At 44.1% G+C, this 25,088-nt stretch overlaps 2 protein-coding genes and 1 long non-coding RNA gene across 4 annotated transcripts in view; all 3 read left to right on the top strand.

Annotated features, from left to right (window-relative positions):
* The window catches only part of LOC119026689, a 119,703-nt gene that overhangs the window by 41,047 nt on the left and 53,568 nt on the right, over positions 1 to 25,088 (top strand). For both annotated transcript variants that reach the window (XM_037111166.1, XM_037111167.1), the window contains exons 6-8: positions 14,949 to 15,272; positions 19,812 to 20,144; positions 24,102 to 24,428. In XM_037111166.1, coding sequence (XP_036967061.1) covers positions 14,949 to 15,272; positions 19,812 to 20,144; positions 24,102 to 24,428 — 984 coding nt within the window. The remainder of the gene's footprint in view (positions 1 to 14,948; positions 15,273 to 19,811; positions 20,145 to 24,101; positions 24,429 to 25,088) is intronic.
* Positions 2,033 to 3,495, top strand: LOC119026759. Its single transcript, XR_005077224.1, has 2 exons — positions 2,033 to 2,324; positions 2,596 to 3,495. It is a non-coding gene; the product is annotated as an uncharacterized LOC119026759 (long non-coding RNA).
* LOC119026746 (V-set domain containing T-cell activation inhibitor 1-like) lies at positions 9,960 to 11,059 on the top strand. Its single transcript, XM_037111281.1, has 3 exons — positions 9,960 to 10,070; positions 10,548 to 10,901; positions 10,983 to 11,059. Exons 1-3 carry the CDS (start codon positions 10,034 to 10,036, stop codon positions 11,030 to 11,032), a joined length of 441 nt encoding a protein of 146 aa, XP_036967176.1. The 5' UTR covers positions 9,960 to 10,033; the 3' UTR covers positions 11,033 to 11,059.

Raw genomic sequence — 25,088 nt, 5'->3', positions numbered from 1 at the left:
ATATGGAATTTAAGGGAAATTCAAAAGTGAAATACATATACACATATTGCATATACTAGTTATTGCTGTAAGCTTTTACCAAAAAAAGATGAATTAATGAATGAATAAATGGAGATTCTTTCATATTTGAAGTGTTTTTTAGAGTCCAACGTCTTTAATGTGGATCTGTGTCATCTTCACTTCATCAGTGTGTTTCAGCTGCAGGACCATGTTTTCTTCACAGAAACACATGAAGAACAGATTATAAGATATCAGATGAAGATTCCTGTCAGCCAATCAGAGTTCATCACTGATGTTCTGGTAAACAACCACCAGAGGGCGACATGAGCACAGCAGGATTATTACCTCTGACAACGTTTCCACTGCTGGACCTCAGTACACTTCTGAGCTATTTGTACTTTACTGGAGGATTTCTGCAAATATCTACTTTTTACTCCACTACATTTATTGAAAACACTGTTTTAGTTACTTTACAGATTACATGCTGCCTCAGAGCTGAATCAGCACTTTTTAAAATTCATTTATTTGATGAACAGTCAGATTAAAAACAACTCTTATATTCATACAAATAATCTGAAAGTGCTGAATATACTTCAGTATATTTACCTGAGGTTAGATTCTGTCTGTCTGGTGACATTTTAACACCATGTTATAGAGAATAACACACAAAATGTCCGCCCAGCAGGCTGCAGCACTTTATTAATAAAGATAATAAACCATAAAAAGAAAGAAAATAAAAGACATTTCTGATTAATCAGTCATATCTGGATCGATGTGATGATGTTAAACAGCTGATCACATGTTTCTCTTTATGATAGATTATATTTTATAATAATAACATCATTAAACCTCCTGATGAAACACGTCTGTTACAGATATATAAACACGTGTCTCAGGTGTTAAAGGTGACACACCTGTCTTAGTAAATCAATCAATAACAAGTCTGAACTCTCTTGTTGCTAGGAGCGGCAGCCTCCCGCAGCGCGCTCTCTGATTGGCCCGCAGTCCGTCACCTCGGGCCAATCAGACGTTAGTGCGTCCGCCATGAGAATCCATGATGTTCTTTTTGTTTTTTCATCATTATCAATACTACGATTCACCATCAGGCTGATCAGATCACCGCCCGGGCTCGCATCGATCCGGACCTGATCGATATGTTCATCCTGATATCACGAGCGTTTCGTCACCACACGTCACCAGAGTGATTAAAACAGCTGATCAGTCTGTTGAGTTAACGGCCGCTGTGATGGCGGGCTCTGAAAGGCACGAGCACGCACGGAACTTCCGGTTTGAGAAAGGCTCGCTTTCCACTTTACAAAATAAAAGTCTGCGACGAATTTATTAAATCTGCACTGAACACAAACTGATCTATATTCTTCTTCATGGACCAGACAACTAATCGATCAATTAGAAAAATGATCAACTCATCTTTAAGTCACATATGTTTTTTTTATATTATAAACAAAAGTATTCAGATATCTGCATTTTAATAAAATTCTCCAGAAACATGCTGTATATTATAAATACACATATTTCAACTGAGTGCAGTGAGAATAAAGTCTTTGTGTTGTTTGTACAAACCACAGAGCAGTGAAGTTTCTCTCTGAGTTGAAGAATACAAGATAACAGTTGTAATAAGGGACCAAATTCACAAATGTCACAAAATAAAGAGAAATACTAAAACATGCCTCATTAATCTGGAGTGTTTTTACAGGTTCAGCACTTTAATGGTGAGTAATTGCAGTTACGCATTCATCAAGTTTGAGTTTACTTAAAAATTACCAAAATAAAGACCTCTAAATGTATAAAAGTAGTATAAAGTGCTGCTGTGATAAGAACACAGAATAAACCAAATAAGATCCCAAAGGTGAAATTAACTTTAAATTATTTTAATACTTCAGTTTTCCATAAAATTGAATCACATAAATAAAATCAACACACATGAAAATCAGACATTGGATCAAACATTATATAAAAACGTAAACATGTAATAAAATATAAATATATAATGTTGTCAGATTTAATATGGAAATCAGTGTCGTAGTTCAGGTCGAGCGGCTTTTATTTTGAAACAACCCTCAGCGAGCAGGCGGAAGTGGGTCGTGTGGTACCGGGCGGGCTTGACGTGCCGCTGGCGCTGATGGCGGCGGGGCTGGCGGAGGGTCGCACCGAGGAGGGAGAGCGAGGAGGCGGGGAACCGGAGAACCAGAGAGAGGAGGCCCCGGCGGTACCGAGCACCGACACACCGACGATCAACACGCCGACGACGACAGCAGCGAGGCCCGCAGAGTGACAGCGAGGAGGACGGACGGATGGATGGAGCGGTACGTTGTTTTTGTTTATCTGCTGCCCGCCGGGGGAGCGTTGACGGCGGCTGGAGGGTCCGTCTGCAGCCCGGTCAGCCCCCGGTACACACTTTCTATATAAATACACACGATACTGCGGTCAGTACACACAGTACTGCAGTCTGCACTCATACATGTGTACATCTGGGCTACTGATCTATACAGTGTGGACACATATGGTGTGTGTGTGTGTGTGTGTGTGTGTGTGTGTGTGTGTGTGTGTGTGTTGTCTTCTCTCTCTCCAGTTCAGGACCTCCTATTGGCCGTCATCCTGTCTCTCTCCACCAGCCGGTTCAGGTCTTCAGTTGCAGTCGTCGTTGTTACGCGACGCGCCTGAACCATCGGAGCGCTTTGAACCAACAGCTCTGAGTTGTGTATCGATGCTTTTTGGTGCTAACAACCCTGTAAACGATCACATTAGCAGGTTAGCTGGAGTGTGGCAGGAGCTTGTAGAGGCGCCACGGTTCAGACTCATCACACGGCCTCATGTAGTCGCTGTCAGACTAACCACACTGAGACTGTTGGACTTTGATGCTGTGGAGGTTTTGCAGACGAATGTTCTGAGGTCACAGTTGCTGCTGACTGTGCCCACAAACACTGAGGGGGGATCAGCAGCGTTGGATCCAGGCGGTGCCGGTCGGTCCAGAGCTGAATGAACTGGACCGCATTCCTCCACATTCTGCTCATTGGAAACAACTGGACCAGAAAAGGTTCTGTGGACTCAGGAGACTTTAACTCCGGGACCTCACAGACTGAAGTGGAGTGTTTGAGGCCTCGTCGTCTGGAAACTGTCTGAATTTATTCACATATCTCGACAAACGTTGATCTGTTCTACTTCACACGGTACCGGTTTGTTGCTGAGGACCTACAGAAGTGCAGGGTTGAGTTTGGTCCAGTTTGGACTCTGGATCCAGTGTATGTATGACATGATCTCATGTTTGTGGTTTACAGATGTTGTACTGTAAAAAAAAGACTTCAGCTGTTTATTAGATTCTGAGCGTTTCTGCCTTAAATAACTGGACTTGTTCCTGGAATCTGTTCTGGTGGTTCTGCACTGTGTGATGGTTTTGTCTCATGTTTGCAGTCCAGGACACGATGTGATCAACGGATCATAACTGATAGATCAATAAAGCTGCAACAGAAACAAACACTGAAGCCTCTTTAAAGCAAATATGAGATTAATTCATATTTACTTCTTCTGTTATTCTGTGATGTTTGATCAGTTTGAGCCTCTAACAGGTCGTCAGTTCATCTGAAGCCAGCGAGGAAAATCATTCTTTAAAAACTTTAAAACTCTGAGAAACGTATCAAAGTGAACACTGAGCACTTTATTATAAAGTAGTTTGTGATTATTTTGACTTCTAACATTCCTGTCAGACACTCAGAGTTCATCACTGATGTTCCTGTAAACAACCACCAGAGGGCGACATGAGCTCTGCCCAGGTTTAGTTTTCACAACTGCACTAAATACACTTCTGAGGTATTTGTACTTTACTTGAGTATTTCCATTTCTGCAAACATGAACTTTTTACTCCACTACATTTGTTGAAAATACTGTTTTAGTTACTAGTTACTTTACAGATTACAGCTGAATCAGCACTTTTTAAAGCCATTTATTGGATCAACAGTCGGATTTAAAACAACTCTTATTTTCAAACAAATAATCTGAGTGCTGAATATACTTTAGTATATTTACTTTGGCAGTAATTTGACAGACGCTGCTTGCTGAGACATTTCCCCCCTGACAGAGGAGATCAACAGGAGATTATTGTGATTTACACATTTAGAGGATGATTCAGTGAGAGAGTGGTGAGGGAAGGTGACAGTCTCAGTGTTACAAACTCAGCTATCAGTCTGGTTTTCTGCACTACATCTCTGACTGACCATATTAACTAGGCTGCTAGAGTCCATACAGCACTGACTGTATCACCAGCAGGCTCTCTAGTCACCTGCGACCTGCAGAGTGCTGCGTGTCAAACCTTCTCACACACCTGTCCATGTTGCTGGATACAGCAGCAGTGCTGAGACTGAGCTAATGCTAAGGCTAGCAGGCTAACACTCTCTGCAGTGGCCATGTTTCTGAGAGAAGCTGCTTTTTAATAGAGACACCTGAGACACCTGCAGAACAGTCAGCACAGCCATCATGACTCTTCTTTATCTAGTGTTACTGTGGTGACATCCAGAAATAAAGAACTAAGACAAGAGACGAGGACAGAAACACAGTGAACCACAGCTGTGGGCGTCACAGGAAGCAGCGTCTAACATGTGATTTACTGGAAACAGGTCAAAGTGAAAGTGAAAGTCCAGTTCAGTCCTGGAGTCAGTGGACGGTCAGCAGCAGCAGAGTGACGACTGGCTGTGAACTGATGTCCTCCATGTGTTTCTGAAGTGAAGCTCAGTAAAGAGACTTTGTGCTTGTTGTAGTTGTGACAGGAAGATGAAGATGTTTGTGGTGTTTGTGATCCTCGTGCACGGTAAGATAACCTTCCTCCCTCTGATCTGATCGTCACCTCGGTCCAACGTCATGATAATAATAATGCATTTTATTTGAAGGTGCCTTTCAAAGCACCCAAGGACACCACACACAACTACAACAGTACAACAGAAACGGGGGACAATTTAGCGTAAATGAATAAATAAGTAAGAGGATTACAAGGTGCCAGCTTGGACAGAATTCACACTCCGCAGTCCTATACAGGAAGTCAACAGGGTCGGGTTAGGCAGGGTTGAGCTTCCGGGGTGAGAATAATGCAATAGAGTGGAACAGAGAATAGGCAAAAGTCTCCACAGTCCTCACCATACAGGAAGTCATGTCTTTAATCAGTCAGTTTCATCTCACAACACAAAGAGACATGTTGGCTCCCGTCAACTGAAGGGGATCAGACTGCACATTTCAGAGTGATGTTTTATTGTGACCAGTCCAAAGACAGGGTTCGTCCGGGTGCTTGAATTCCGTGAAAGTGTTTGAATTTCAATGTTGCGTTTTCAAGGTCTGTGTGTGGCCCCGCCCCCTTCGAAGAGACACGACAGGAGATGACAAAATGAGGAGAGGCTGCTGTTTTAAAGAGCGCAGGCTTGAAAATGATAACTACAAACTCTGGTTAGGATAAGGACCGAATCAAAGAGTGGGGTCATGCAAAGTCTGTAAAAAAAGATGTGCAGATTTGTGCAGTGGGAGAGTCTGCGCTCTCCAGGGACATGAAAGGGAAGGTAAGACTCTGAGTAACTAAGGCCAAACACTGCACGTTAACACTGTTTATGTTAACCGCTAACGTTTGCTGAATCAGCGTTTGTACAGACTAAATGATATAAAGTGTTTGGTTTTTAAAGTTACATGTTAACTATGGACTGCAGAAACAAACGGACGCGTTAACGCATGTGATTAATATATTAATATGGAAACCATAATACGCTAAAGAATAATTAATAATAATTAATCAAGTTAAGTGACCTCGTTAGGTTAGCGCTTGATTGTCTGTATGCAGTCTGTGGCTTGTGTGTCGTCACACATGCAGCCTGGTAGCAATAGAGAGGGATGAAACGTTCGGGGTGCACCACCTGTTGCAGTCCAATGAGAAGATTACACTGAAAAATCAATATGTGTCAAATCTTTTTGTATGTCAACACCATGATTTCTATTAATATTTGGGAAAGCTGATCGCACCATACATCCTCTTTTTGTGTGTTTTTATTTGGATACAGACTGATGTGAAGCAGACTGATGTTATGTTGCTGTTCTGGTGGCTATTTATATTATAGTCAATAGCCCAGCAGCACTAACACATTGAGGCAATGATAGCTTACCTTGACATTGCTAGCCTGGATGGGGAAGATGGAGAATCCACTGTTGAAAGTGGCAGCATATCTTCGACGACATTCTCTGCCACCAGTCTCCTCACTCGAGGTTCAAGCGTTGCAGAACGGGAGAAAGTCTTTGCTGCTTAGTTTTTTCTCCACTCTCATCCTCAGTTTGCTTTCTTTTGCTTACTAGCTTAATGTTAGTGTGGCATCGCTCTCGATGTTTTGTTAAATTACTTAAAAATTGCTATTTCGCGAGGTAGAGAGATCTTTTGGTTTCGCACACAAAGTGCACTTAACTATGATGTTCTTCACATAGTACAAACGTAGAGTCCAACTTGTCTGCTGCTGCAGTCATCTTCTCCTCAATCACTAATCCTCTAACACTAACAGGAAGTAAACTTTTGTGCAGATGTTTTTCTCCCCTGCTAATCTCGCAGTGTTCGCAAATTTATAAAAAAAAACAACACACCACTTAATTTCGGGTTTAAAATGCATTGTAATGTGTGTCACTAAGATTTGTACCGAGGAAAATATTACCTTTTTTTTTTTTGTAATGCCTTATATTACTGCGTTACAGCAAAAAGTGATGCACTTCACTGAAAACTCCCAACACTGCATTTTGAATGCCAAGTGGCTTTCTTCTTTTTTGAATAAATCTTTTTGTTCACCTTTAAGTTATAAACTTTTTGCTGTTATGAAACATAATTTTAGATGTTTTCAGCATAATGAAATGTACATAATTGTGATAAAAAGTGAAGAAAAATAAGTTTGAGTATATATATATTCCAGTAGATATGTATTTTACCCCGGCGATAAGGTGCTGGAAAAATGTGAAAATGAGCCTTAAAAGTGCTTGAAAAGTGCTTGAATTTGACCTCTAAAAATATGTATGAACCCAGCATACAAAACTGTACATACACATTTTTTTCCACTCATGCGCACTCCTACATTAATGGACCTACTGATTACACATCCCACTGTCAGTTACCGTTTCCTCTTATATTATTATTTATACTAATAAATCATTTGTTAATTGACTTTGTTGTGTGCCTCTCCCTTTTTTGTCATGGCCGGGTGGCACACTTTGTGACAAGTGGGGGCTTGGGGGATGCATATTGGATTATTTAAATTTTTTAATTTCAGTGTTTTGGTTTAATTGTTGTTTCAATCAAGGGAGATTTGGTCCTGCAGTCAACGTGTACTGACACGAGTGGGCAGGTCTGAGTTATTAGCAGTGATTGCTTGGTCCTCTAGTGTGCTAATTTCTGGCTGTTGTGGAGTTCCCTGGGTAGGTGTAGCGACATGGTCCATTTAGGCTGTTTTTTGTTTTTTGTTCAGTTTGGTTGTTTTGTGCAGTGTGCGGTTCAGGGACACATCCATGGCTGCCAGCTTGCTGGGGGCCTAACTGGGCTATTGGGTTAAGTGTTTAAATAGCCCAGCACAAGTCTGCATGAAGACTAGGGGTCAGGGAGGTAGATTACTTTTGAATAGGCAGTTTAGGTAGAGGGGGACTTCCACATTCAACTGGGGGACACTATTTTTGTCTCTTGTGCACTAGTTGACCTTGGCAACACTGTCTGATGGTTTTGTTGTTTTGTCCTCTTCTGTTGGGGCCTTTAGACATAGTCTCATGGCAGGGATGGAGAATTTTGTTGATGCACCATGTGAGGGGTTTCTGGATCGTTGCGCAAAAGATCAGCTCCTGGAAATTGCAGGAAGGTATAACGTTGACCTTGCTGGTCTTGGTGATAGATGGCTTAAAAAAATGAGAAGTCTATGGTTAAATTGCAGTTGGTTGAGAAAGGGTTGCTAAGCAAAAGGGACCTGGTCAGTCAGTAGCGGCACAGTCATTTTCAGTTCCATCAGGAAGCTTAACCTTTGAGCAGGAAAAAGAATTTCTTTCATTACAGTTGTCTCATGAGAAAGAGAGGCAGAGGTTGAAGCTGAAAGGTAATAAGACGGAGATGGAAAAGTATAAGTTAGAGATCGATAAGCAAGTGAGGGTTGCAGCGTGAGACAGAACAAGCGAAGATGGCATTGCGGACTACTTGACTGGAGTGATTCAGAGATGGTAAGCTTTCTGGGGATGTTTTGTGAGGGGAAGAAACGTCATCTTCAGCGTTGAGGTCTCCTGATGTTAATAACTTGCATCTCTTGCCTAAGTTCAATGAGAATGACCACAGTGTTTTTTTCTGTTTGAGCAAACAGTTTGAGCAAACAGCAAACAGAAAAAAGGTGAGGAATTGGTCAGATTCTGAACAAGTTTGCTTAAACCCTATGCTCACTCTTCTAGTGTGTCTGGTGTTGTCCAGCAGGGATCAACAGTGGTGAGTCTTGCGTTGGTGACTTGTACGGTCGGGCTGGTTTCGGGTGAATGTTTGGATGATGCTGTTCCTAAGCCTGATGAGGGGTTGTTGCCTGGTAGACTAAAAAATTCAGAGATCCTCAAGAACTTAAAAGGATTGTTTGGCCATTTGCCAGAATGGGGGAATTTGCGGAGATTATCTTGAAGTATCCAGGTTTGGTTGGTGACATGCCCCCCCGCACGGATTGGGTTGAGCACGATGCTGATGTGAGTGATGCACAGTCTATCTATCAGCATTTTTATAGAATTTCTCCTAAGAATCATAAATATTTAGATGCTGAAGTGGAGTATATGGTTGACAATGATATTGCGGTGCCTTCCTTGTCAAGCTGAGCTTCTTCATGCTTGTTGGTGCCTAAAAGTGACAAGATGCCCAGGTTCTGTTCTGATTTTCAAAAGGTCACCAGGGTGACAAAGTTGGATTCTTTTCGATTACCTCGTATCTAGCATTATGAAGACCAGATGGGTGCTGCCAAGTATGTCAGCAAATTTGATTTGCTGAAGGGTTACTGGCAGGTGCCCTTGTCCAAAGTGCACAGGAGGAGGCCAACACTCCATCTGGGCTGTATTCCTATAAAGAGATGTCATCTTGGTTATGCAATGCACCAGCCACTTTTCAATGTCTGATGAATTGTGTGGTGGCTGTGTGGTGTATTTAGATGATTTAGTGGTCTACAGTGATTCTTGGTTTTCTCACATGCAGCAGGTTCGAGCACTGTTTGACCGGTTGGCAGAGGCGAAGCTCGCAATAAACCTTGCAAAGTGTGAGTTTTGCTTGTACAACTGTGACTTTCCTTGGTTGGGTGGTCGGCGTGGTCATGTTATAAGTGGAGCAGTTTCCACAGCTGAGCACTAAAAAGGAGCTCATGAGATTTTGGGGGATGGTGGGGTATTACCGGTGCTTCTGTAAGATCTTTTCTACTGTTATGGCACCACTTGCAGACTTGCCGAAGGCCAGGGCTCAGTTTGTGTGGTCAGCCGAGTGCCAGGAAACTTTTTGTAATGTCAAGTCTCTTTAGTGTTCAGGACCAGTGCTGGCTCCAACACGTTTTGACCATCCTCTTGTTTTACTGGTGGATGTGATCCATGTCGGCGCAGGAGATGTGTTGATGCAGGCAGATGAACAGGGAGTTGACAGGGCAGTCAGTTTTTTTTTCATTTAAAGAAGTTCAACCAGTATCAGTTGAACTACTCAGTGGTTGAGAAGGAGGCCCTTGCTTTGATCTGGGCCCTGCAGCATTTTGCAGTCTATGTGGGGTCTAGGATGACACCAGTGGTGGATTACACAGACCACAACCCACTGACCTTTCTGCACACCTTGTGATGCCCTAACCAGAGGTCTATTAGGTGGTCATTGTTCTTGCAGTCTCATGATCTGGACGTCTGGCACATATAAGGCTGTGATAATGTGGATGCGGATCCACTGTCGCAGTCTCTCTGGCTGTGAACTGATGTCCTCCATGTGTTTCTGAAGTGAAGCTCAGTAAAGAGACTTTGTGCTTGTTGTAGTTGTGACAGGAAGATGAAGATGTTTGTGGTGTTTGTGATCCTCGTGCACGGTAAGATAACCTTCCTCCTGTGACGACCCTGTCTGCCTGTTACCTTGTTTGTGTGGCTGAGTCATCAGTAGAGTGGCAGCTCCTGGGTTGAACTTTTAAAAGCCCTCTTGAGTTCAGTTGCTGGTTCTCTCCTCTCTGACACATCCTCCTGGCTTTTGGTTGCTGTTTTGGTTTGTGTTGCTGCACCATACAACACTGCACATACACGTTTTCACTCATGCACACCCCTACACTACTGAACCTACTGATTACACATTCCGCTGTTAGTTATCGTTTCCTCTTATATTATGATTTATACTAACAAATAATTGTTAAATGGCTTTATTGTGTGCATCTCCCTTTTTTGTCATGGCCGTGTGGCCCGATTTCTAACACTCCCTCTCATCTGATTGTCACCTCAGTCCAGCGTCATGTCTTTAATGTGGATCTGTCATAAGGCTGCTGTCATTGACCCTCTCTATCTGTGTCCCCTCACAGTTTCCCAGCATGCTTCAGCTGTGGAGGTGGATAAGAGGGACCCGTTTGTCCTGCTGCCCTGTGACTTTCCCACTGTTGGACTGAACGAGCCCTCAGTGGTGTGGAGCCGCTACGATCTCAATCCTTCAACCGTCCACCAGCGTCAGCAGGAAGGTGACGAACTTAAAGACCAAAACCAGCTTTACAGCAGCCGAACATCCATGAAGACTGACGCTCTGGAAACTGGAGACCTCAGCCTCCATCTGACAAAACTCCACCTCTCTGACAGCGGCTCCTACACCTGCACCGTCAGATGGTTCAGAGGGGGGAAACACAGAGAACTGAGAGTGACGGACGTACATCTGCAGGTCAAAGGTCAGAAACTAACCCTAAAACCTCCTGTAGATACAGGTCAGAGGTCAGAGGTCATGTTCTTCATGTTTCTGGTTCCCACAGAACGATTCCCATCCTGGGCCATAGCTCTCCTGATTGACCGGCTCTTTTAGCACATAGTAGGCATTATTTCATGTCAGGTATGTCACTACTACTACACTACCCATCATGCACCTGAGCAGCATCTTTACTCTGGTAGCTCCCTAACTGATGAGACAGGCTGTCAACAGTGAGGTCTGGGGTTCTGATGTTCAGTGAAGTTAAATATATTGTCTCATTGTCTCATTGTCACATGTTGGGGTGATTTCTTTCAGACATCTTGAGCTCTGGTAATTTGGAAATAATTTCAAAGACGCTGCTTGCTGAGACATTTCCCCACTGATAGAGGAGATCAACATGAGATTATTGTGATTTACACATTTAGAGGATGATTCAGTGAGAGAGTGGTGAGGGAAGGTGACACTCTCAGTGTTACAAACTCAGCTATCAGTCTGGTTTTCTGCACTACGTCCCTGACTGACCACATTAACTAGGCTGCTAGAGTCCATACAGCACTGACTGTATCACCAGCAGGCTCTCTAGTCACCTGCGACCTGCAGAGTGCTGCGTGTCAAACCTTCTCAAACACCTGTCCATGTTGCTGGATACAACAGTAGCGCTGACAAGCCTGAGCTAATGCTAAAGCTAACAGGCTAACACTATCTGCAGTGCCCGTGTTTATAAATGAAAGAAGCTGCTCTAGTCTCTCTAATAGAGACACCTGAGACACCTGCAGAACAGTCAGCACAGCCATCGTGACACTTCTTTATCGAGGCTGTGTTACTGCAGTGAAAGGCAAAACCAGTGAGCTAGGCTAGGTTGAGGAAAGCTAAGCAGGCTTAGTACCCTTACTACCCAGTACCAGAAGACAGAAGAGCTGTTTGACAAAAATGCACCGGAGTTGATTGCGGCCGCCTGTGATTTGTAACACTATCTGCTACTAGCAGATGGAGAGTGAGGGCAGGTTAATAAGGGGGACACTTTTTGGTCATCTTGCTAATAAGGGGGACGGTATACCCCCTCATCCCCCCTCAAATCGCCTACTGCATATGAGGTTCCACAGGGTTCAATTTTAGGGCCCTTGTTTTCCTCACTATATCTGCTTCCACTGAGTTCCATCCTGAGAAATCATGGTATCTCTTTTCATTGTTATTATTTAATTATTATATTATCATTGTCCATTTTTATGCGAGTGTACGAGTGCCCCAGTACTCCATAGCGAAACTAGACAAAACAATGATAAATCTTAAAGGTCCCATATTATGAAAAACATGTTTTCTCTGGTCTCTACATATATAAGCTGGTCCTCCCTGAGCCTGCCAACTCCCAGAATGAGGAAAACAAGTGATTCCAGCATGGTCTCTGCAGCCCACCCACTGGTAACACGGAGCTCCTACAGGCTGTTCAGATTCAGCTCCTGTCGTTAGGTAACAAAAGGAGTCATTATCATAGGCTGACCTCCTCTGCACAGTGATAGGAGATATCTGAGAGGGGGGGCGTTCATCCCAGAGGTGAAGTTCAGTGTGTCCAGCGATAAGATAGCAATGTTTCACAATGTCGTCACTCAGAGTTAGACACACAAATTACTCTGTTGTTGGCTGTAAAAATCGTGCCTATATTCTGTCCCAGCTACAGAACAACATAAGAGACAGTGGTTGTGTTTCATATTTTAATGACAACATGCCGGCTGCGGTTCGCTCCGCTTTGGTCAGCTATGCAATGGCGTTTGAGGCGAGTTTAACGTTAATGATATCACGATGGAGCTTGGTTGTCACAGTAAAAAGTCTGGAAACATGTGCAGACTGGAGACAGAGACGATGCTAACAGTGTCCAAGAGTTAGACTGTGTTGGAGACAAACAGAGCTTTCGCTAGCTGTTAGCCATTAGCTACATGGTAGTAACTGTAACAACGCATAGAACAAACTTACATTATTCAGACATATTAACCATTCTGAATCGTCCTGCTGCAGCCACAGACTCTGTACTTCTTCAGTAGCCTCTGCTTCTGGGTCTCATTCTGGGTCAAACTAGTATGGTTGAACCATCTTGGCGAGCCATATCATTACATCCACCATAAACATTAGCGCATGCTACCGCTAGTGCAAGCAGCATCGCCTCCCTGAGAGTGACATGTAGCAGGCAAGGCAGGCATTTACAGATGAAGCTCATTAGCATTTAAAGGTGCAGGCACAGAAACAGCCTGCTCTCAGTAGAACTCAGTGGAGCTCACTTGAGCGACTTTTAGACAGCTGAAATTCAGGACCACGGATGGGTTTTGAGCAATGCATTTCGAATACAGTGTTGTTGGACCTCTGACAGCTGTGTGAAATTGATGAAAAACTGTATAATGTTTTGTTTTCATCTGAGGGCTGCTTACACACACACACACACACACACACACACACACACACACACACACACATCAGGATAACAGACATGTTGGACCTGATTGTTCACATTCCAGCATGGCTTCCATTGCTGACAGCAGCGTCACATGTGGATGGAAATGTTGGCCTTCATTCACACAGAGTCTGAGTTGAGCTTTAGCAGCACAGTTTACAGGCTGCACACACTGCAGAGGACCACATTCACTCATGACATGAAATAAGGCTGCTGTCATTGACCCTCTCTGTCTGTGTCACCTCACAGTTTCCCAGCATGCCTCAGCTGTGGAGGTGTATGACTGGGACCCGTTTGGCCAGCTGCCCTGTGACTTTCCCACTGATGGACTGGACGAGCCCTCAGTGGTGTGGAGCCGCTACGATCTCAATCCTTCAACCGTCCACCAGCGTCAGCAGGAAGGTGACGAACTTAAAGACCAAAACCAGCTTTACAGCAGCCGAACATCCATGAAGACTGACGCTCTGGAAACTGGAGACCTCAGCCTCCATCTGACAAAACTCCACCTCTCTGACAGCGGCTCCTACACCTGCACCGTCAGAGGGATCAGTATGGGGTTAAAGAAAGAACTGAGAGTGATGGAGGTACAACTGCAGGTCAAAGGTCAGCAACTAACCCTGAAACCTCCTGTAGATACAGATCAGAGGTCAGAGGTCAGAGGTCATGTTCTTTATGTTTCTGGTTCCCACAGAACGATTCCCATCCTGGGCCAAAGCTCTCCTGGTTCTCCTGGTTCTTGGACTTCTTGTTGGAGCTCTTTTAGTACATTTTAGGCAGTATTTCATGTCAGGTATGTCACTGCTACTACACTACCCATCATGCACCTGGGCAGCATCTTTACTCTGGTAGCTCACTGACTGTTGAGACAGACTGTCAACAGTGAGGTCTGGGACTATAAGAGAAGGATGAGACAGTGAGGTCATGTTACCATCACAGTACTGATGAGAATTCCAGCTCTTTCAGCTCCCAAGTGTCTCCTCAGACTTTTTGTTGCTTAAATTAATTTATTTACAAAAATAATGTCAAATTATCTATAAATTGAATTACTAATGTACACAACATGCATTATATCAAATGTTTTTTATTTATATGGCTTATTGTACTCAACATGGAACAGCGTGCTACAAACAATACATTTTAAAGTACACAGCCTTTTGCACAACCTGCCTCATAGAGCTCTGGGTTGTGGGTAGAGGAGGTTGTGGTGGTGTACTAGAGACCCTGCAGCAGCAGCAACAGTTGCAGTAGACAAACTGGTTCTTTCATTAGCAGCAGATTCACTTGCTTCTCTTTTTTCTTCCAACTGATGGATGGATGATGGATGTGCAGTTCTAATGTGCTGTGAAGTTTATTTGTAGAGCCTCCAATACTCTACACTCAGTTTACTGCTTTTCCTGCCATCACTCATTTTCTCATCTTTCCAGCATTTTCTCTCTGTCTCTCTCTGTCTCTGTAGCCCCTCCCCCTCCTGTTCAATACGGACACACAGACACCACCACACATCATGTAGTTGACCAATCACATGCGGCTTGAACAGAAAAAAAACATCATGTGTCTGTTCAGCTGATGTTGTGGTTTGTTGTCTCTCAGTCTACCAGGTGGAGGTGGATTCAGGGGCGGAGTCTGTCCAGCTGCCCTGCAAAACCATAGTTCATCTGCCTGTAGACACTAAAGTGGTCTGGAGGGACGGAGACGACAGGAAGGTCCATGTGTATCAGAACAGTTCTGACCAGCCTGAAGAACAGTACAGTGAATACAGAGGTCGAACAGAGATGAAGAGAAACTTGCTGAAACCTGGAGACCTCAGTCTGACCCTGAAGTTCCCCAGAGAAAGAGACAGTAACACCTACACCTGCACCATCTACAGGGAGGGACGCAGGCTGATGAAGAAACAAGTGGAGCTGAAGGTCAAAGGTCAGTGCTGTAGATACAGGTCAGGACTGTAGATACAGGTCAGTACTGTAGATACAGATCAGTACTGTAGATACAGGTCAGTACTGTAGATACAGGTCAGTACTGTAGATACAGGTCAGTACTGTAGATACAGGTCAGTGCTGTAGATACAGGTCAGTGCTGTAGATACAGGATCTCTCTCTCTCTCTTGAGTGAATGGTGGAGACAGTGGAACATGCTGAGCGGTGTGATAATGTTTGTATTGAGTTTTTTCCATCTGTTCTCATCTCGTTTCTGTCTTTCTTTCTTTAATGTATTGGTCAGTGTAGCTTTGTTGTTGAGTGTTGATGGTATTTTGGGGTTTTTTTAGGGTGATTTTATGAGTTTGCTGGTCAGGCTTTGTCCGGCCGGTTGGCACCTCACACACAATGGTGGTGGGCAGTGATGATCTCTCCCGGTTGTCACAGTGACAAGGCATCAAGGTAGGTGTCCTCACATTATGGAGGAGGTTTCCTTAGCTGTGGGAGAGGTGGTCAGATGTGAGAGCATCAAATCAGCCTCTCGGATGAACGTGGCCATGGTTATTTTCTTGGAAGAAGTGAGGAAAGTGGAGCAGGTGGTTGAATGTAGAGTTGTTGTGAGAGACACTTTTTTTCATCTGGAGCCTCATCCTGCTTCCTCTGCTCGGCTCAGGCGTCTCATGGAGACTCATGAACTGAAGAATGTGTGGAGAGATTTCAACAGCAGAACCAAACAGTTCACCTGGACTCACTGCAGAGACAACTCCCTGTCTCTGGCCAGGCTGGACCGCTTTTACTGTTTTAAACAGCATTTTAGTATTTAGTATAAGTTGTCACATCATCCCAGTTGGTGTGTCTGATCACTTTCTGGCTCAGTGTTGTTTTTACATTCAGAATGTGAAGACCTCCAGTGCTTATTGGCATTTTAACACTGCTCTTTTATCAGATTGTGCTTTTACAGAAGCTTTTAGATTTTTATGGATTCTACACAGAGAAAAGAAATCCTCTTTCTCCTCAGTGCAACAGTGGTGGGATATTGGGAAAACCCTGATTCAGCAATTTTGTAACCAGTATACTCGCAATGTCACCAAGAACATTACCAGATGCCTTCAGGACCTGGAGACTGAGGTACAGATGTTACTAGGCTGTACAGGAGATCAGGGGAGTGTTGAAGTCCTTAAAAGTAAAAGGTTGCTTCAGCCAACCTGCTGGGTGTAACCGTACAGGGGGCTCTGGTTCCTGAACACTTCTCTGATGGACGCCCCCACACAGCTTTATTTCCCTTATGTCTAGAGAAAACTGCACAGAGGGAAGCATATCTGAGTGTCACAACAAGTCGCCGCCCCCTCCCCACAGACTGAGCCTCTCCCCCGTTAAAACAGTGTAAGCATGGCGAAGCGGCTGCCCACGGCTCCGTCTTCGTCTGTGAAAAAACTGAGAAACTTGACATTTACCCCTCAGCACAGAGCCGAGCATTTGCCAAACGAATTGTACGTGTCAGGTGAACTGTTGTTTTGCAAAGAAGCAGACCTGAGAAATCATAATTAAAGGTGTAATGTGTCAGAGTTAGCCTCCTGTCCGATTCATATTATCAGAATATGATACCAGAGTGACTGTTAACTGCTGCTAACAGTAGCTGCTGTTAGCTAGCTAGCCCCGTTAGCCACAGCCCTCTTAGCTGCCTCTGCCTGGGCTGGGAGCTCAGAGGACAGGGGGAGGGTTGGTGTCTTCACTGCTAGCTGGTTAGTATGTTATTGACATAACGCCACAAGTATAATTTCTCACTTCAAATTTTTAGAACAATTTTGGTTTTTGATGCACTTTACTGCTCTGTTTGGTACATATTGAGGAAATATGTTTGTCACCTCAATTAAATTAAGGTAATTTCTATTTAATTTGTGTACATTTTAGTCATTTACATTAAAAACACAGTTTTTTGGTAGTATGATAAGATCCAACCTCTGTCTCAGATGTTGCCTCCTCTGTAACCATAGCAGGACTGCTGTACCAAGTCAGAATGGTATGGGCAGCTCTCAGGGTGGATGTTTACCTTTAAGCTGCAGGAGAGTCATTGTTACACTGCTCCCAAAGAAAGATGACTTACAGGAACTAAAGAACTGGAGGCTTGTCTCTCAGTTGTGTGGGGAATACAAGATCTTGTCCAAGGCACTGGTGTTGAGGCTCAGGGAGGTGATGGCTGGGGTCATACATGTGGACCAGACTTACTGTGTGCCCAGCAGGCTGATAAGTGAATACATCACTTTAATTTGGCATGTTTTGGAAGTCTCCAGCTCACTGGCTATAGATACGGGTCTTATTTCCATAGACCAGGAGAAGGTTATGACCGGGTTGAACACAAGTACCTGTGGCGAACGCTCAGTGTGCTCAGGTTCAGCCCATTTTTTACATCCAGCATCCAGGTACCATGATTTTACAAGCATACTGAAAATAAATGGTGGTCTGGCTGCACCTTTTGCAGTCCAGAGGGGGGTGTGACAGGGGTGCTTGCTGTCAGGGATGTTATATTCTCTGGCCATCAAACCCCTGCTGCACAAACTCAGCCAAGAGCTAACAGGAGTGTTTTTCCCTGAATGTCCTGCATCCGTAAAGCTGTCGGCATTAGCTGATGCTGTGGTGGTGGTTTTAAATACACAGAGGGACATGTGTTTTAGAGGAGAATGTGGGGCTTTTTAACAAACTGTCTTCAGCTAAAGTGAATTAGGAAAAAGGTGAAGCTGTGTCACTCTCTGAGTGAGCTGGTTTTACTGGGAGGGTTGTGCTGGAAGACGGGTGGGATGAAGTATCTGGGAGTGTTTTTAGGGGAGGACAGAGAATCAGAGTGCACCTGGCCAGCAGGAGCGCTGCTTTCAGGCTCCAGTTCATTCAGAGGCTACTGTATGGACCGAAGGACCTGGTGTGGAGACTTCTGGCTCAGCTAGTCCTGCAGCTTGTTGGTGGTCTGGGACAACAGGATGCAGTGTTCTTAATGGATTTTAAGACTGTGAAGTTTCACACCCTGCCTGGTTTTTATCGAGGACTCCTCACTGTGTGGACACTGCTGCTGAAACAGAGAGCTCAACATGACTCTCTGTTCTGGCTGCTGCAGGAGCGCCTGGTCCATGGAGGATGCCTGAGCGCCCCCTGCTGGGCAGGAGCAGGAGGGTAGAGGACGGTGTGGACACTGATGATGTTTTATTATTCAGCAGGATGGTCAAAGCCAAAGTCATGATTGAATTTTAAATATTATAAAGAGATGCAGGACTTGAATCAATTCAGATAGATATGGACTCATGGACTCATTCTGTGTGGTGTTCAGGAGCATCAACTCATATTTTCAGATCAGTTGATCTGATCTGTTTGTGTGTTTGTGCTAACCCTATCGTCCTCTCTCTGAAAGTGCACTAGGTGAGGTCGGCAGAGAGTTTTCCAATTCTTCTGTTTCTTTATTCTAAAGCCGGACTATGCTGAGGATGTTTTATGAGTCTGTGGTGGCCAGTGCTGCTCTGTTTGCTGTGGTGTGCTGAGGCAGCAGACTGAGAGTAGCAGATGCCAACAGACTCAAGAAGCTGATCAGAAAGCCAGTGACGTTGTGGGAGTGGAGCTGAGCCATCTCCCAGTGAGCAAAGCAGGAAAGGCTTATCCAGCTGCTAAGTATTGAGTGAGGATGAGGAGGAGGAAGAGGAGGCAAACACTGATACTGAGCAGCTCACTGAGGCTGAGAAGGAGCTGAATAGTGATCTTTACTCTCTAGAGGAAATTAATGACTTTCTGGATGACATGTTTGAGAAATCTGTGAAAATAAAAGATTACTTTCAGGGTACAAATACATTTCTTAGATCTGCTGCAATTCTGCAGAAGCTGGTTGGTTTTGAAGCACTGAATAAAAAGAAACACTAACGGCTAACAAAACATGTAACAGCACTGAAGAAGACTGCAGCTGCTCTGAGGAAGAGATCATAAAAAAAGGTCTAACATTATCGTCATGCATCACAGGGAGTTTTTCTTGGTCTACTATCTGCTGCTGCTCCTTTCTCTGTCCTCTTCCATGGATGGGCTCAGGGTGGCTTCTGTAAATACAAACAGAGGGAGGGATAGAAAGAAAAGAGCAGTAACTAAAGAACTCTTCGAACAAAAGAAGTTAGACGTGATTCTCCTGCAGGAAACACACTCTGACAGTGAGACTGAGTGGGCTCTGTGGACTGAGGTCTCATGAGTCTTAAGCCACAGAACAAATTTTAAAGGAGGGGTAGCCATTTGTTTTTCTACAAAGTTGGATTTTGACATCTTTCCTCTGTGGAAATTGTGAGAGGACGGGCCTTAGTGGTCATGATAGAGATTGAAAATGTCCCTTTTTCTTTTCTAAATGTCTGTGCTCCCAACTCAGGACCAGAACGAGTGTTTTTCTTTGAGCAGCTGAAAGATGAACTGCTTTTTTAAAACTCAGTATCATCATCATGGCTCATCATGCGACCAACACATCACTACATCTCAGTTCCTGCTGCTGTCTGTTCAGCTGATGTTGTGGTTTGTTGTCTCTCAGTCTACCAGGTGGAGGTGGATTCAGGGGCGGAGTCTGTCCAGCTGCCCTGCAAAACCACAGTTCACCTGCCTAAAGATGCTAAAGTGGAATGGAGGGCCAGATACATAATCAACAGGAAGGTCCATGTGTATGAGAACGGCTCTGACCAACCTGATCAACAGGACCAGGTTTACAAAGACCGAACAGAGATGAAGAAAGACCTGCTGAAGACTGGAGACCTCAGTCTGACCCTGATAAACCCAACATACAGAGACACAGACATCTACACCTGCACCGTCTACAACAGGAAGGAACACATCCTGATGGAGAAACATGTGGAGCTGCAGGTCAAAGGTCAGTACTGTAGATACAGGTCAGTACTGTAGATACAGGTCAGTACTGTAGATACAGGTCAGTGCTGTAGATACAGGTCAGTACTGTAGATACAGGTCAGTACTGTAGATACAGGTCAGAGGTCAGTGCTGTAGATACAGGTCAGTGCTGTAGATACAGGTCAGTACTGTAGATACAGGTCAGTACTGTAGATACAGGTCAGTGCTGTAGATACAGGTCAGTGCTGTAGATACAGGTCAGTACTGTAGATACAGGTCAGTGCTGTAGATACAGGTCAGTGCTGTAGATACAGGTCAGTACTGTAGATACAGGTCAGTACTGTAGATACAGGTCAGAGGTCAGTGCTGTAGATACAGGTCAGTGCTGTAGATACAGGTCAGTACTGTAGATACAGGATCTTTCTCTCTGAGAGTTGGAGTGAGTATGCTGTGAGAGGAGCAATCAATCGATCGTTTTTTCAGCGATTTATGAATGTGGTAAACCATTTTTTATTAGGTTTACGGTGTATGTGTGTTGTAAATTTGTAAGTGTGTGCATGTGTGTGCATATGTTTTTTGGCCTGGTTCAGTTGGCCAGCGTTTTGCTGGTCGGCGTACTAACGCCCTGAAAATGGATCTGAGTAAAGTGAGGAGGAAGCACAGCATTAAGATGTCTGTGTCCTCGTCAGTGCCAGTGGAGGACTGCAGCCTGGCAGTGGATCAGGCTGTCGGTCACAGCAGCGTGAAGGCCGTGGGACAGATGACAGAAAGAAAGACCGGTGGAAGCGGAGGTGCAGAAGGAGGTAGTGGAGGAGCAACAGAGAAAACAGGTGGAGGTGGAGGGACAGGAGGAGGCAGGTGAGGAACAGAGGATGCAGGTGGAGGTGGAAGAGGCAGATGAGGATGAACAGTACAGCCAGATGAGTGTGGGAGGGCAAAGACAGGGGAAGAAAAGAGCGAGTGATTTTGAAATGGGAGATGAGGATGACCTTTTAAAAGTGCCTCATCTAAGAAAGAAAATTTAGGAACAGTTCAGGAGAGCTTCAGGCCAGGAAAGGGACAGCAGGTTTGGAGAAGGAGAAGCAAACAGAGGCACAGGAAGGCTCAGAGTCTGGATCCTGTGTGAAGGAAAGCCAATCCTGGGTTTTCTCAAAGACAAACAGGAAGAAATATTACAGTGTGGGGAAAATGAAATTGTTCCTACAAAAAAATAAGAACGCAAAATCTGTAAAAATAGAGGATTATTTCTTAGACAAACACCATCAGCCCTGCTGGCTTCTCTGATCACTCACTTGTCACAGCTTCTGTTTTATAACATGTAAAACCAACAGTGTCTGTTGGCATTTTAACACGACCTGACTGGAGGAGAAAAACTGCAAAGAAACACCAAAGTATGAAATCTGAGTTTGTGTCTTTATAACAGTGGTGGGATTTTGGAAAAGTCCAAATCAGGAAACTCTGTCAGCAGAACACTCAGAATGTCACAAAGACCTGATGAGTTCAGTAGAAGCTCTGGAGTCTGAAGTGGAGGAACTCTGAGACCAGCTGAGACCACCAGAGACCAGAACCAGACTGAGACACTGAAGTTACAAAAGTCTCTTTCAGCTTCCTGCTGGGTGTCTCAGCTCAGGGGGTTCTGGTCCGGTCCAGCTTCCAGACTGTAGCCCAGATGGATGTTCCATCACACTTGTTCTTTGGTCTGGAGCGTAAGAATGGACAGCAGAGGTTGATTGACAGTTGAAGGTCTGACACTGGGCAGCTGCTGACTGATCACACTGCAATCCACAAACATGCTGTCAGCTTCTCCAGTGAGCTGTTTGAATGTGAGCACAGAGAGCAGCAGGCAGCGTCTCTCAGCTTCTACACTGGTCGTCCTCAGGCTGAGCAGCAGAGTCATGTAGAGCTGGAAGCAGCTCTCTCCTCTGATGAGCTCTGTGCTGCTCTGCAGAGCATCAGAGAGGGAAAGCTCCAGGAATAGATGATCTACCTGTTGTAGAGCTGGGCGGTAAATCTGCAAAATTCATTAATTCATCAATTTTCTCTTTAACTTGCTCCTCATGGGCTCCCGTAGTTCACAGTAAGCTCCGCCCCCCGCAGTGACGTCCCACAGAGAAACAAACACACCATGCAGCGAGCCAAGAGTTTGTTCCTAAAACACACCGTCTCGTTAGTAGTTTGGTTCTGTAGCATCGGGCCTTGAACGAACCACCGTCCACTGCAAAGTTTGTTTAAAGGCTGTTTCAACTGAAAACAGCAGACGGACATTTTTATTTCAGCCTCTCAGACAGATGCTGGATCACAGTGGGACACATGTTGTTCACTATGAGATGTGCAGACCTGCAGCCCACAAACACCTGCTATAAAGCAGAAACATTAGTGGAATCATTGAATCATTGAGTCTCGTATGAGGAGAAACCTGGTGGACAGCTGTTACAGATGCAGTCACGCTGCATATCATTAAAGATATGGTGCCTGTATATACAGTGGAGAACCTGGAGGTTCATCCACATGATGAACATGTTCAACCAGGTTTGTGTTACGAAGCTACAGCGAGTCCTCTGCAGAGGAAGCAGACAGACTGTGTTCCTGACAAACATGTGGTAAAAAGACAAGAAGAGCTGATGTCCTGTACATCTACAACATGTGATGATAACTGTGAAGGTGTTTCATTTACTTTACATTTCTTCAGGGATATAAAATACTTTTTGTAAAAAAAAGGAACCTAAAAAAGTATTTATTAAAGTTAACACTTTAAGAACACCAATATGGAAACTGATGTGTTTTTATAATAGAAAGTAATCTGACACGTTACATTTATGTTTACTGAAGCATTTCATCACAAATCGACACATTTTTTTTAACAGGATGCACTTTTATTGATTTTTTCCAGTTAGTTTGAAGCTGCACTGTTTACAGGGCAAATCTGTTTAAAATAAAAGCATTAAAATAAATGCAATGTTTTAATTATTTTGACGTTAATTAGAAGTTTGTTCTTGAGAAGAAAAAAAATCGATTCAAATCATGAATTGAGTTTGGTGTGAAAAAGTGGGAGCTTCAGTTTTTAGGCCATATGGCCCTAATGTTACCTGAGCAACACTAATAAACAGCCCCAACCTGTTGACTTTAAAGCTTGTTGGTCACAAAGTGAAGCTGTCAGTGTTGGTGGAGTGGAGAAGAAGCTCAGTGTGTCTGGAGGGTTGATCTGGAAGACGGAGGCTGAAATACTGAGGAGTGTTTTTAGGAGATCCTTCATTTGTTCTTCATAACTGGGAGGAAGTTAAAGGTCGTCTAGTAGGTGGAAGAGGATTAAAACAAACAGGTCGAGTTCTCATCACCAACAGTTTAGTATCGTCCACTTTATGACATCACCTGTCATGTGTTGTGTTTGTCTCTGTCATTAACTCTGATGTGAGTCCTGTCTGTCCATGTTGTCTCATCCTGAGACTGTTTCTCATTGTTTCATGGAGTGTTGTCGACTGCTGCCTCTGTTTCTGATGTTGGAACATGTTTTCAGACTATTTGGGGAGTTTTTTTGGAAGCAGAAGTTCATTCTGTGCTGCAGGTCCTCTCAGAGAAATAAAGACAAATGGCAGCTTCTTAATTTCATTGTGTGGAGGACAAAGATGTTCGTGTGTCTGAGCAGAAGAAACAGAACAGAGACGCTGTGGATGATGATGATGCTGTTTTCATGTTGGTAAAAGTGTTGAAAGCTCATTTAAAACTAGATTTGAATTATTACAGAATGATGAAAGATGTGTAAAGTTTTCCAGTGTGGTGTTATAAACATGTGTTCTGTTGTGTTGTTGATGACCAGCTGTTCTTTGGACGTGACTGACATGATTTAGATTCTGTCCATCTTCATTTATTGACCGTGTTGTTTTATGATTTTGGTTTTATAATATCTTGAATTTTCAATAAAGTATTGTTGAAATTACAAATCTTCTCTGTTTCTCTCTTCTTCTGGTTTGTTGTCTCTCAGTCTACCAGGTGGAGGTGGATTCAGGGGCGGAGTCTGTCCAGCTGCCCTGCAAAACCACAGTTCGCCTGCCCGAAGATGCTAAAGTGGTGTGGAGGGACAGAGACAACTGGAAGGTCCATGTGTATCAGAACGGTTCTGACCAGCCTGAAGAACAGGACAGATATTATAGAGGTCGAACAGAGATGAAGAGAAACCTGCTGGAACCTGGAGACCTCAGTCTGACCCTGAAATACCCCACAGACTGGGACAGTGACACCTACACCTGCACCGTCTACAACAGGGAGGGACACAAACTGATGAAGAAACAAGTGGAGCTGAAGGTCAAAGGTCAGTACTGTAGATACAGGTCAGGACTGTAGATACAGGTCAGTGCTGTAGATACAGGTCAGAGGTCGGACTGACATCAACCAGCTGATTGATTTCCAATCAGAGTCGACAGTATTGATCTGAATGTGATGTTTTTATTGATCTAGAAGATAGCTGAAGGAACGAGCTGTCAGTCTGTTCAGTCTGTAGAAAGTGAAGAAGTTATTAAAGGCCGTCTGTTAAAAGTGAGAGCAGTGTGTGGAGACGTAAAGATGGTGTTTATTAATATTGCTGCTCCGGCTGTGGGAGTGGAGAGAGTGGTGTCTCTACATGTTTTAAATGAAGTGATTGATAAATGTAATAATGAGGAATATGTATTTGTGGGTGGAGGCTGTAACAGTACTGAGGACAGCAGGTCAGACAGGAACCATGCAGAGCCTCACGCTGCCTCTCACACTCGTCTGCTTCACCTCATGGAGGCTCAGGAGTTGTGTGATGTGTGGAGAGACAAAACACCTGGACACACCTGAACATAACTCACTGTCTGTGGCCAGGCTGGATCGCTTTATTGTTTTAAACATCATTTTAATGTGGTTAACAGTTGTGTTATCAGCCCTGTTGGCTTCTCTGTGGGTCTGTACAACAGTGGTGGGATTTTGGAAAAGTCCAAATCAGGAAACT

Source organism: Acanthopagrus latus, chromosome 10 (assembly GCF_904848185.1).
Source record: "Acanthopagrus latus isolate v.2019 chromosome 10, fAcaLat1.1, whole genome shotgun sequence".
NCBI classification, from domain to species: Eukaryota; Metazoa; Chordata; class Actinopteri; order Spariformes; family Sparidae; genus Acanthopagrus; species Acanthopagrus latus.
Note: the sequence above shows the minus strand (reverse complement) of the source record. Positions and strands in the feature narration are given on the sequence as shown.